This window comes from Protobothrops mucrosquamatus, unplaced genomic scaffold, assembly GCF_001527695.2.
Source record: "Protobothrops mucrosquamatus isolate PMUCROS unplaced genomic scaffold, P.Mucros_1.0 scaffold605, whole genome shotgun sequence".
Classification (NCBI taxonomy): domain Eukaryota; kingdom Metazoa; phylum Chordata; class Lepidosauria; order Squamata; family Viperidae; genus Protobothrops; species Protobothrops mucrosquamatus.
In genome coordinates, this window is record NW_015386903.1 from 953,954 (window position 1) to 967,790 (window position 13,837).

At 37.5% G+C, this 13,837-nt stretch overlaps 1 protein-coding gene across 1 annotated transcript in view; it reads left to right on the forward strand.

Annotated features, from left to right (window-relative positions):
- Nucleotides 1–7,281, forward strand: part of CMTM4 (CKLF like MARVEL transmembrane domain containing 4) — a 35,790-nt gene extending 28,509 nt beyond the window's left edge. Inside the window, exons 3-4 of the mRNA XM_015817551.1 lie at nucleotides 5,649–5,747; nucleotides 7,098–7,281. Of these exons, the coding sequence (XP_015673037.1) occupies nucleotides 5,649–5,747; nucleotides 7,098–7,271 (273 nt within the window). The 3' untranslated portion in view covers nucleotides 7,272–7,281. The remainder of the gene's footprint in view (nucleotides 1–5,648; nucleotides 5,748–7,097) is intronic.
- Nucleotides 7,282–13,837: the final 6,556 nt, after the last annotated feature.

Sequence of the window (13,837 nt, forward strand, 5' to 3'; positions counted from 1 at the left end):
CTTGCCAGCTACGCCTCGGCCGGCGCAGGGGGCGGAACCACGCATGCGTGGCGCTCCCGGGCAGGGAAAGTCCTCGACTTACGACCGGTTGGGTAGTCCTCGACTTACGACCGGTTTAGTCCTCGACTTACGACCGGTTTAGTCCTCGACTTACGACCGGTTGGGGTTGCGGCATTAAAAAGGTTGAGAACCACTGTGCTAGAAAGAGTTAAGAATTATTGAGGAAATAAGCAGACAAGTCATTTTTCAGACTAACAGATATATTTTCCCTTCTGATAATGGGTTAAAAACCAACAGTGGAAATTCCTTTGTGTTGCTTAACAAATATAGCTCCACAGTGCAAGAATGCATGCAAATAGTATCAAGGAATGTAACGGCCATCTGAAAGCGTTTTTATGATGAGTTTATATTCACTCCCAAATACTTGTTTTAATCTGTTGCAAATACCCAAAATATTTAGTCTTTATTGCAATTGATTTAGAGTTCTTTTGTTCTCTGCCTTGGGACTGGTTAGAATGGATCTGTTTCAAATTGGAAGTGATGAACGAAGGCTGAAGGCTACAGTTTCTGAGATTCTGACAAGCACAGATTTGGCTAAATCTCCTACCGCAGTTTTGAGGGATCCTTGGTGCTCTCTGGATTGCTTTCTGGCAGACATTTCATTACCCAAACTAGGTAACGTCAGCAGTACTAGAAAGGAATGGGGTTTGCTAGGATCTACTAGCAAATGATGCTGTTCCCTAATTTGGGTAACGAAACGTCTGCAAGGAAACGACCAAACTCAGAGAGCACCAAGGATCCCTCATATTTCAGCTCTGAGCTACAAATATTCTTATTGATGCTTGCTTCTCTTCAAAGCCTTACAGTTTAAATAGGGCTCAGGAAAGACTAAAAGGCCAAACCTAATGATTGAGGAGGGATCCACAAGTTTTTGTGATACGGAAAGGGATCAGAGAAGTCACATCGCTGCTTATGACTTTAAAATGAATGCCGCTGTTGCCGTAAATTAATTTTGAGAGGTCTCCGAATGAGAACATTGGTTTGGTAAGAGGGAGGCTGGTCTAGTCATGGAAAATAGATGGTGTGAAAACTGAAATAAAAGAAGTAAACTGTTCCTTGCTGTAGTAGGCCAAGAGATGCATTTTTTTTTCTTTGAAGTAATTTTTTTTGGGAGGGGATACTTTCATATTTTAAAGCATTCTAAAATTACAGAATCGACAGTTAACTCAGAATCTAGCTGTCAGACTTTGGGCCTGGCACCACTATCCATTTGCACCCTCCATTAAAGAAGCAATCTTGGTGCTAGATAGGTGGTTTTATTGCAGACAGAAAAAAAGTCATCTATCTGTCTATCTATCTATCTATCTATCTATCTATCTATCTATCTATCTATCATCTATCTATCTATCTATCTATCTATCTATCTATCTATCTATCTATCTATCAAAGAACAGCAAATCTGTCTGTGTCTGTCTGTCTGTCTGTCTGTCTGTCTGTCTGTCTGTCTGTCTGTCTATCTAATCTATCTATGTTCTTTTCCCAGCCTAGAATAGAATAGAATAGAATAGAACAGAACAGAACAGAACAGAACAGAACAGAACAGAATAGAATAGAGCTGGAAGGGACCTTGGAGGTCTTCTAGTCCAGCCCCCTGCTCAAGCAGGAGAACCTATACCGTCTCAGTCAGGTGAATATCCAGTCTCCTCTTAAAAATCTCTAGTGATGGAGTGCCCACAATTTCTGGAGGCAAGCTGTTCCACTGGTTGATTGTCCTCACTGTCAAGAAGTTTATCCTCAATTCCAGGTTGCTTCTCTCTTTGATCAGTTTCCAACCATTGTTTCTCCTCCTTCCTTCTGGTGCTTTGGTGAACAAGCTGGCCCCCTCTTCCTTGTGGCAGCCCCTCAGATACTGGAACACTGCTATCATGTCTCCGCTGTTTCTTCTTTTCTTTAGACTACTAGCCAAACCCAAGTCCCCTTGCCGTTCTTCGTATGTTTTAGTCTCCAGGTCCCTGATCATCTTGAGAATGGAGGGCACCTGCTAGGCAGCTACATAGGGGTTCCGTCTGGTTTGATCAATGCTGACACCTTCCTTGCCTGTTTCAGTTCTCATAGGTTCATGGATTGGGACAAGCCATCTCAGATGCAAAGGATATTGAAAAGGAGCAGTTGTCAGTTTTCCACATCTAACCTCTTTATTACAATTGTTTTACTGAACCCTTCTTTTATCTCCTTCAGTAGAACTTCAGATAGCTTTTGTGTAGGAGAATATAAAGGATAGTTCTAAGTAGAAACTTCTGCCATTACATTCTGGGTTTGGCTAAATCTGCTGGCTCTTGGCTTGGGTCTAAGAAAAACACAAAACCCATAATTGCCTAGCATACAAAAAAAAATCAGGCAATCTGTTGAGTTTTAAAATATTTTGTGAACTGCACAATCAGCTTAGTCCATCTCTCCTCCCAAATTACAAATGTTGTCAACTGACCTTTTCTCCTGAAAAATTAATTGTAGCAATTCTGTCCTTTGCATTTTGATCCTTTCCTATCCTTTGCATAATTAATATTGAGATAAATTATATGAATGCCCTTATAACAAATGCTGAAGTCTCTCTTTCTCTCTCTCTCCCTCCCTCCCTCTCCCCCCTGTGTGTGTGTGTGTGTGTGTGTGTGTGTGTATGAAACCGGGTAACCAAATACCTTTTCTTTACATCTCCAAATTACAAGGTTCATGAAAGAGAAAATAGCTTGTTTTTCAGATTTTTCCTTCCCTTCATTTTGTGTGTGAAATAAGAACAGGACATTTTCTTTTCTTCACACATTTAGAAAAAGAAGAATCCATTTTTTCTGCAAGTTAAGCTGTTTAAGCATTTTGCATATTTATGACTTGAAAGGCCAGTTAATGTTATGACTTTACAACTTGGCAATACTTGGTATAAGGATGCATCAAAGAAATGATAATTAAAACACAAATGCATTGGAAAGAAAAAAAAAGATTTAAAAGGGAAGGCAAAGTAGTGTGCCAGAAGTGCTATTACACACTTTGAGCAAAGGATGCTGCAGGGAAAAAAATCTGCATATGGAACATAAAGAAACTAGCATATGTGCCAAATGGACTTCAAATATTGTCCTTGCCCACTGATCAGTTTCTCAAATAGCAAGCAAAGCGGTGGGATTGTAAAAGATAATTCTTTTCAGAAAAGAATATTCAAATTAGCTCATTTAGGAGCTACTGCCTATTGTAAGCCGGTTCTCCCCAACAAGCTCCATCAGGTAAATTAAGACACAACTTCTATGTGGGTCTAGGACAATTTGCGTTGGCCAACTCACTGTGGCCAACTCACTAAGAGCTACACTAATATCGAAGAAATGGTGGAATAGAATCATTAAAGGAAGGATGCAAAATGAAATGTGAACAACAAAAATTAAAATATTGTTTTAATTATTTTAAATAATTACACTGAATTGTTGAGTTGTCCCGTGGCAGATTGGCCATGGCGAGTTGGCTGCAGCTAGTTGTCCCATTCTGCTTCTGTGGCGCCTAGGAATTGTAAGAGTTTCAGTCCCATTATATCTGGACAATGCCAGGTTGGAGAAAGCTGTGATCAATTATAATTAAACAAGTTCCTTGATTTCAAATAAGCCATGTGATGGCCTTCCCAAAATTGCTTTGAGTTTACTTGTCATGGTTCCTATAGATAAGACCATTTAAAATAACTTCAAGGCAAGACTTTCTTCCTTAAAGAATCTTTTTTATTTGGCTACAACATAATGGCACGTACAAAGGTGAACCCAAGACTGAATTCGCCTCCCCTAGGTTACGAAGTTGCAAGTTACATTCCCCACCCCAAATTGTTGTCATAAATCACATTCACCAATTGTTAGAAAACATGGGCACTCCTCCCAGCTGCTCCAGTCCACCAAGTGTTATCAGCAATGACCTTGGTTCCCATGTGAATTGATTTGGCTAACTGAGAACTACATCCCTTCCTCCTCCTTCTAACTAAATATGTGGCAACAAAGATAAATGAAAATGGCTTCAATTCGGTTTGTCACTGCGTTGACATTACTTTAACAGTAGCAAGTCAAGATAACTAGGATGCCTTGACTTGGTGTGGGTAAATCTTAAAGCAGCAGATTGTGGCTTGAAGCATTGAACACAGTGTTGACAGGTGCAAATAAAATCCAAATTTTCTGTGGTGAAACCCCATACTTTTTAAGTAACTTCTTTAAAACTCAGCAATGGACGCTGATTAATTTCTTAATAATATACACTAACATCTTCGTTTTCTTCTCCACATTAATCCAATGAATGTTTTCACGATTACGTATGTGGCTATACTGTTTAGCTGTCTGAAATATCTGTAGTTATCCATTTAACAGAGCTTTCCCTATGTGGTTGTTGGATATATCCGTTTATATATAAACATCAATTAATTTAAATAGACTGTGTATGTAAATATTTTCTGCATCAAAACTTACTGGCTATACTCTCTCTCTCCTCTCCCTCCCTCTCCCTCTCCCNCCCTCCCTCCCTCCCTCCCTCCCTCCCCCCCCCTCTCTCTCATAATTCTAAAGAATTAGTTCTAATTCTTTAGAATTATGATAAATGTGGACAATGGTATACCAATTATGCAGTTGGGAATTCAGTGAGCTTAAAATCATTTGAGCTTCATTGCTAAACAGGAAGTCTCTGAAACTGAATTGCAGAAGTTACTGAATGATTTGTTGTTTCAGGAATGAATAATACTTTAAAAGATCCTCCAGGACACAGAGAAATGTCCCTTTATGCTTAAAACTATGTCATACAAACAAAATTAGCATTTTACAGAGATCCTGCAACATGTAAATGCAGTAAGAGACATGTGGCAGGCATACAGATAGTTTTCTAGATTCGACAGAGTTAGCAATCTATTTATATATCAGTAGCTAAGTTATAAAATATTCTTGTGGCTGTAAGAATGTTTCGTGGGTTCGGTAGTATTGGAATAAAGAAAAGAAAGAGGAAATTGCCCTTGTTTTGTTAAGTAATTCTTTTTCTTCACTATCATGCAGCAATTATAGGGGTGTGTAATGTGTCTTTTTCTGTGGAGTTGCAATCTGACATAAAGTAATGGCATGCAAACAGTCCTGCTTCATCAACTCAGTTGATGTTATGACAGGCACAGACTTCCACTAATAGTTAGGACTGCAGAAAAAAACCATTGCAACTAGCCTGCCTTCCATTGAGGATCTGTATACTGCAAGGGTCAGAAAGAGGGCTGAGAAAATATTTACAGACCCCTCACATCCTGGACATAAACTGTTTGAACTCCTTCCCTCAGAATGCTGGGCATTGTAGGGCATTGCATACCAAAGCAACTAGACTCAAAGACCGTTTTTTTTCTTGTGCCACGACGAATTACCACAGCATTGTCTTGTGTCTAAGAATATTTCCCCACATACTGTAGCTGTATTACTATATCATCTTTCTCATCTGTTCCTCTACATTCTCCTATTGGTATCCTATGTTTATATTATTTTGTTGTTGTATGTTGACTGACAGCTTATGCACCGGGGACAAATTCCTTGTGTGTCCAATCACCCTTGGGCAATAAAGAATATTCTATTCTAATATTCTAAGATATAATATCTGTAATTTTGCTTTTATAGGATTTGGTCAATACTGGAATCTGCACTTTCTTCTTCTTGATTGCGTCGATAGTACTTGCAGCTTTAAACCATAAAAAAGGTGCAGAAATTGCAGCGGTGGTAAGAAAACATTGATTCGTTTTCATTCCCTTGTTGAAAAGATGAAATATTTGTCTCTTCTCTCAATACACTTTCGACAGCAAACTGCCATCCAGATTAATTTATGCTGGGTCTCCTGCTTGAGCAGGGTGTTGGACTAGAAGACCATCAAGGTCCCTTCCAACTCTATTCTGATTGATGGATTGCTGTTTAGAATTTCAGTTCAGGGTGTTTTAATAGTAACCTCTCTCTTGTCATATAGCATTCAGCCTAAAGATAGCCAATTTTGTTTGAAGTCAAAGCCTCAAGAAGCAAAATGGCTTGTCTTTATGTTGGCTGTTACAATTGTGTCAATGCCGATATATTTGACTGTTTTAGATTATTGATATATATATATAAACGATCCATCTCATTTGGCTTTATTTTAAACATACAGCTTAATGACAAAAGATCTTTTAAACTGCCCTAAAGTGAAAATCATGGCAAGCTTTTTTCTGATTAGATCAGGGGTTTGCAGCCTTGTGTGTGGGCGTGTGCACGTGTGTGTGTGTAAGACTGCACTTTGCCTTTGAGTGATACGCCAGATACCACACTGTTTAAAGTTAATAATCACTTTCCATGTATTTAATCATTGTTCCTTTGTGGTACATATTAAAGCAACAATCCTTCAAGGGGTTTCAGGAAGGGGCTGCAAACCAACACTTTATTAAACCCTCACGTGTCACTGGATTCACAAATGGTATATTGGTACTTTAGTTAATGAGAAATTCTGTTTCCCAAAAGAATTTTGCAGTGTTATGGTATAAGCTAATCTTGGCTTCTTTCAGAATTACAATTCCATAATTTTTGCCTGCAGAATTCTGGGATTTGTATCTTAAAAATGTAGAGGACATGAAAACTTTAATGGAAAATAAATAATCCATGTCATCATATGTTTAAGTTACTTAAGGTTGTTTTTTTAAATGGAATTGAGTTTTAGCTCAAAAACCACATGGATGGATAAATGGCTACCCTGCAGGATTACTTGAAAATGTTTGGAATATGTGGATGCTATATTTTCACATGCCTGTTGATTTCCTATTAAAGACACCAATAGGGTAAAACAAAAATGCCCCAAATATACAATTAAGTATTCACTCAACTGAAAGTGCAGATTTATTATCTCTGGTTTGTATTCCAAGGAGTTTTATGAAGCATTATCTGTGTGATAAAATTATAATTTGTCTTTCAAACAGGACACCAGTATTAAAGACACTAAAAGGCAGCTGCTTATTTATCTGAATACAGGAACAGCACACACATAATTCATATTTTGTTAAGTGTTACCTGCTATTTCTTCAAACAATTGTTCTCTTTCTCTTTTTTTTTTAGATATTTGGTTTTTTGGCAACCGTAGCCTATGCTGTGAATTCATTTTTAGCAGTTAAAAATTGGAGAAACACCAATAGACAGCAAAACACGCGACAGACCAGTGATTATATACGTGCTCGGACAGAATCCAGAGAAGTAGATAACCGTCCAGAGATTCAACGTCTGGATGGGTGAAAAACGGGAATTTGCTGAAAAAGATTTTTTAAAAAGCCCGTGGACATTTTTTTTAAAAGAAAAGAAGATGATGATGAGAGTTTTTTACAGGCAATAAAGGAGAATGTGATGGCCAAGAGCATGTACAAAGAGAAGAAGGTGGATTAAGAAGCAATTATATGAAAGCCTATAATGACAATTGCATATATATTTTTTTGCCCATAAATAATGGAGAATGGGAATACAACAGAGTGGAGAAAGTGATGCCTATTTCTAACATCCAGACAAGTAGAATTAATGCTAGCAATAGATTGTATTTTTTGAAACATAATTTTGATGTTCGACATCATGCACTGAGATGAAAGATAGCAAGAATATAAATTGGGTATTGGATTATGAAACTGTTACGTACATTTTCCAACAGGTTTGCTAGGTTACTTTTTGATCTCGCACTCCTACAGTTTCGTTGTGTCTCTGCAACAAGGAGCTGGCTATATTAGACTTTTAGCTGGTGGATCAGCTAATATTCACTAACGATTTTGACTACAAAGAAAACACCAAGCGCACTCCATTTGTGGTTACAATTTAGGTACGACCTGATATTCAATTCTATCGTCTGCTACATTCATTCCCTTTTTTTTACTTCGAAAGAATCACAAAGTAGACATTGCGGTTGTTTGTCTAAATGTGCAGACAGTGATACTTTTCGCCCCCCTCCCCTTTTACGTTCAGCTACAGGAAAATCTTATTGTGGTCAGGGTTCAAGAACATTTGTTTCGTGTCCACGGATTGCTATGTTTCTAAAATGATATAATGCCCTGAGAACTTAATTGGTTTGGCTGCTAATTTTTAATGGTCCAAATTTGGGAGAAATATATTTCTAAGTTAAGCTGTTATTGTAATGAGATGTGGGGAAAACTTTGGGAGACAGAGTGAACAGCTGCTTTCCAGGGAGCGGTCAGATAAGAGATAGCAGAGTTGGAAGCTGGTTAATGGATGGTCAAGAAGCTCAGAAGAGACCCACCCTGGATCTGTTAGATTCTGTTAAAAATAGAATTAGAATCTGGTTGTGATTCCTGTCTGGTCGCTGGTAAGGCACTTAAACGATAACTTTCCGGGTGTCAGATCAGGCATGTTTGAAGTATGTCTTATTTTGGTCAGTGAACATAGCCAGTTATATGCTTTGTTTAATTTATATGCCATTCATACAATATAGTGACCTACCATCCTGTGGGACAACATGGTTGACAGCCATTTCACTTTGATCTGCTGATTGTTCTTAAATCGGTTCATCAACCGATTATGTGAACTCTTGCTATCACAAACCGTGCGCTTCAGTCTTGCTCATACAAATCAGCTCTTCCCAATTCATCATCTTTGCATTTACAACTTCACTTTTTATTTTTATTTTTTTGGCTCAGTAACTAACAGTACCAGGGTCAACATAGTCATCACTGTTAACAACTTCCATTTGGCAGTGAATTTTTGTTGTGGGACTCCATGGGCAGTCAAAAATTCAATCAGTACGAACTCCCACTGCAAGGTTCCATTTCACAAACAATAGCAAGACAATTTTTTTCTCTCTCTCCGTAATTTTCTACCAATTGAAGTGGAAAAACAGATGGTAAACAATATGTTTATAATATGCAGGCAGTAACATATACTGCTGAAGGCATTACTTTTCATTCAAGACTTGTAATTTAAGTAGAAACCCACCCTCCGTAAGATGCGTTGCAGCTGTGATTGGGAATATGAATATTGTATACTACAATAACAAATTTGGGGAAGAAGTAATGTTTGGTATATCCTAGTGTAGTAGTTATTATTTTATATTTCCATGGGATCAGCCATTCAACTAAATGGTCGGTGTTAGCACTGCATTAGGAATGTACACAAGCAACATAATCTCATTGGTTTTCTAAAGCTCCTGATGACTAAACACATTAATATATCACATTTTGGATGAATGTTGGAAATTATTTACCTAGCCTAAAGTCCCTCTGGTAATATCAAGTAATGTTTATAAAAATATGATTAAAGTAATGTTCTGGAAGGATGGCTATATACTCTTTAGCAATGACTAGGACTTGGTTGGCTCTTTTCCATTTGAAGAATGCGTGGTTTTTAGCTAGGAAAAAAAATGATTTGCATAGTACTCTTTTAAATGAGACATTCTATTTTTATGAGACAGAACATTGCATTTTCGGTGTTAATTTCCTATGCTTTTCATGGAAAAAGGTGCTCCGTGTATTTTAACGTCTGTGGTCAGGTTTTATTTTGTAGTTAATTGTGAAGAGGTAAGGACCCAATAGAACATCTAGATCGTTATAACTGCGGCTTGCGGTATTTAGCTCAGGCTTGTCTTTACAGCCATGCTAATAACCCATAGATGAAAACTAAGAAGCTGAAGTGAAATCTATTCCTATCCCTCCTCTTGACAGCTGTGATTGATTTTGGAAAAATCAGTTCGCTTTCTGTAGTTAATTTAATTCAGATGGCTCCTGAGTCCCAGAAATAAACAGATGGAGAGGAATAATGTTTAAAAAAACCACTATTTGTAACATTTCTAACAAACTAATGTTTTGATGTTGGTCTTGCCTTATTTACAATATTGATTTGATACTAGAAGGAGTGCAAACAAAAACAGAACCCCTGTGTCTGGTTTCCCTTGACTAGAAAATGATTTCCCTTATTAATCCGTTTGGCCCTATGCATAAGATATGAGTGGGCCGTTCTGCCACCAAATCATTCATTTTTCTTAAGGTCCAGTCGCTTCTAAAAGTCTTCTCTCCACATTGAGGACCATTTGGATGCACTGAGAACAATTCCACAACGTTCAGCAAGCATGGTCAAGACCACACGGTGGGTAGGGAAAGTTGGTGTAGCTACTTGAGTGAATTTTGCTGTTGCTTAATTTGGGATAAAATCAGATAAAAGCATCTACAGTAAGAGGGCGAAATGTCTATGAAGATTCTCAGTCATCACATTTTGCTTCTTCTCCAAGACGCTTCCACAGTTCTATTAGTTCAATCCTTTCTGTCAGTTCAATCCTTCTGTTCCACACCATTCAGTCAGAACCGAAGAAGCTTCTTGGAAGAGAAGCGAAATGTTTCAAGGAAAAAAAATCAAGAAAGTCCAGTTGCTTTTTGAAAATCAACTTTTGGGATATCTAAGACGGCATTGTGAGTTCTAGCTTATTTCTGGCTATCAAGAAGTCTTTTGTGGTAGTGTATAAGAACCCTAAGTAAAAATACTTCAAACAGAGCCTGCTTAGAGGTGGAATAACTCAGACTGTACATCTTTTACAGTATTGTACATTATGCATTATCTCTGTCCACTGTTCATATTTGGGACTGGAATATATATATTTATGGGTGCTCCTGGACCTCTATGCATTGTTGTTAGAGCACTTTGAGATGAAAAGGAATAACTTGTGTTAGGAAGCGAGCATCTTAATTCGGACACCTGTTTTAGTGACTCTGCTAATCCCATACATTAATCAACCTAGAATAAAAGATGCACTTAAGTTGTCTTATGTGGATACTTCTCTTCTGCATTATTGTGGACGGGACCTATTTGTATATATTGAGGTTTATGAAATGGAGATATAATACGATAATGAGATAGTAAACTGTATATTTATTGTTCATTTGTATTGTCCCAGTTTTGGCTAGGGGTGCCTTTGTACGAATCTCATTTGTGTGTGAATGGCATCAACCCTTCTCAGAGATCCTTGCTTACAAACGCTATTTTTATAATCACAAATTGCTAAACACACTTTTATTTCGAGTTCTGCTGAACACCAGCCTTAATGGATTCCTCAGCCTTTTTTAAAAGCCTCTGCTTTCCTGGCAGAAGTTGAAAAATACATTGCATTACTATGGGCAAACTCTAATGTGTTTAACATGCAGTGTAAGCCTTTTGGTACGTGTAGAGAATGTGTATAAAAATATGGATTTTGGTTGACAGGGACCAAGTTGAAACAAGTAGCACAGATGGAGTTGTCAATTCCTGGGGTAGCCCAAGTGCTGTTATGAAACGAGGGGCACCACTAGCTAAAGAGAGAATCTTTTCCTTAATTTAAAATGCTTTCAAATATATACCAAGTTGCACTTGATTTTTTGGGGAGGATTCTTTTGTTTCAATACTCACTCACTCCAAGGCACTGGCACTGTGTTTTTTTTCAAAAATCAAACTTTGTGACCAAAAATATTACCTAGGTAAGATTTTCAATGAGCGAATACTTTGGTTAAAGACAATGACTTCAATTTGATCTTTTCCTTCTGGGGTTAAACTGTATTTAAAGTATCATGTCTAAAGTTGTTAGATATTATGAAATGAACATTCCTACTAAGAAAGAATTAGAAAAGCTTGATTATATAGCATGAATATATTATTGAAGTATAGTCCCATGGACTTAATTTTTTTTTTTTAAAAACCAACTATTTCAAACGTATGCTTACAGTTACCATACTAGCAGTTTGTAAAAAAAAAATTGCAAGAAATTGTTTAATGCTGTGGATTTAAGTTACGGTAAATATAATTAGATCTAAAGTTGAATATGGTTTCAGTTACAAACCTGGTGCTGGTGAGCTGAATCAGCTTTTTAAACCAAGGACTTCCAGTGTGGCTTACATTGTATCAGATAGAATGGGTTGTTTTCAAAGTTTTATCTTGCAGAAAATCACATCATCTGTTCAGAAAGAAAATCTACTTTCAAGATCATGTGGCCAGCACGTAATTTTCCATCTGCATCCTTTGCTTTGCTGTCTAGATTGGCATCCCATGCTGAGCACTGCAGTTTGGGAAACATTTTCCAATACGGTCAACGGAGACCTGATCCGAATATCATTTCAGTGGCCTGGGACTACATTGTTTGACCAACAGAAGGTTGCGTACCTTCTGTTACTACAAATGGTTCAGAAACTGCTATTAGGCAGCTTCAAGAATACATGAATAAACCTGGTGATCTTGCATCTGCATACTCTAAATATTGATAATTGGATTGGCCAATTCAGGAATTTGCTAGTTCTAATTTAGAACATAGCAACATCAGCATAGTAAATGTGGGTGGAAAACAGTGCCGTCTGTAGTAACTCATTAGTTCAGTGTTTATCAACTTCAGCAACTTCAAGCTGGCTGAGGGACTCTGGGAGTTGAAGTCCACACATCTTAAAAGTTGCTGAGGTTGAAAAACAGTCTTTGTCATTCCAGAGCAAAAGTTAACCATATTCCACAAAGTTCCTGGGGTTTCAGACAATCTGTACGGCCTTTTGCTTTAGTACGAGGAAAAAACACTCCCGAGTGCAGAAAAAGTTTTTCCCTGCATAAAAATATTCTGACATTCCATACGAGGATTTCTATCTGTTGTGTGAATAAGATGTTTAACCATTCCAAAGTTTCATGAAGACAAATAGCATTGATATGCCATGCACTTTTAATTTCCAATATTATTCTACATCTATAAACTTCAGGATGAAGGATTGTAATGATTTTTACTTAACTGAAGGCAATCACCAAATTGCTGCTTGGTCAGTTCTTGTTTTTAAATTTATTCCTATGTGGTGTATTTTATCAGTTTTTGCTTTGTATATTGGCATGGTTTATTCTGGGTAATGTAAAATTTAATATGAGTATCTTTCTGCCTTTTGATTTATACTATTTTTAACCTTTTTTTGGGGGGGATACACCAGAATATCAGATTCTATAAAATTCTCATGGTATTTGCCTACTTTCATTGTGTGTTTTTTAAAAACCTGTATTTTTGTATGTAGGAAAAAATCATAAGCTTTCTGAGTACTAATCTCATATGGAATCATTGTAAAGGATTTAATAAATGGGTAGGAATAAAAGTCTTCACTTGTTGACTGTTTGTGCCTTGGGTAAACTCCCAATTGTTTAATTCCATCTAGTAAACCTGTCAGGCTTGTCAGATGTTATATTTTTCCTATCCTGCTCTATGGAGTAGAGACTTGGTCTCTGACAGAAGGCCACCTGAAGAGACTAGAAGCATTTGAAATGTGGATTTACAGGCGGCTGTTACGTATAAGCTGGGTTGACAAGATCAGAAATGAGGAGGTGATAAGCCGCCTGGGAAAGCCAAGGGAAATCATCAAAACAATTAAAAAACGAAAATTAGAATATTTCGGACATGTGATACGACACCCAGAAAAATACAGCATACTCCATTTAATCTTCCAGGGAAAGATCGAAGGCAAGCGAGGTCCAGGCAGAAGAACATCATGGCTTCAAAATCTAAGGGACTGATTTGGACAAAACTCAGCAGCACTTTTTCATGCAGCTGCTGATAAAAACAGGATTGCCAACATGATCGCCAACGTCCGATAACGATATGACAACAAGAAGAAGAAAACCTGTTCGATATTTCTAAGGAGAGTTTGAATTTGTTTGAATTTCTTTGGGAAACCAAGCATTAATTGGCCAAAGAATCTTAATATACTTGACTGTATATGTTCAGATAACCAGGAAAAGCTCTTATACTACAGGTAGTCCTTGACTTACAACCATAATGAAACCTGCACATTATAGTTGTGAGAACGGGTCACCAAGAGCGACCTGATTTTATG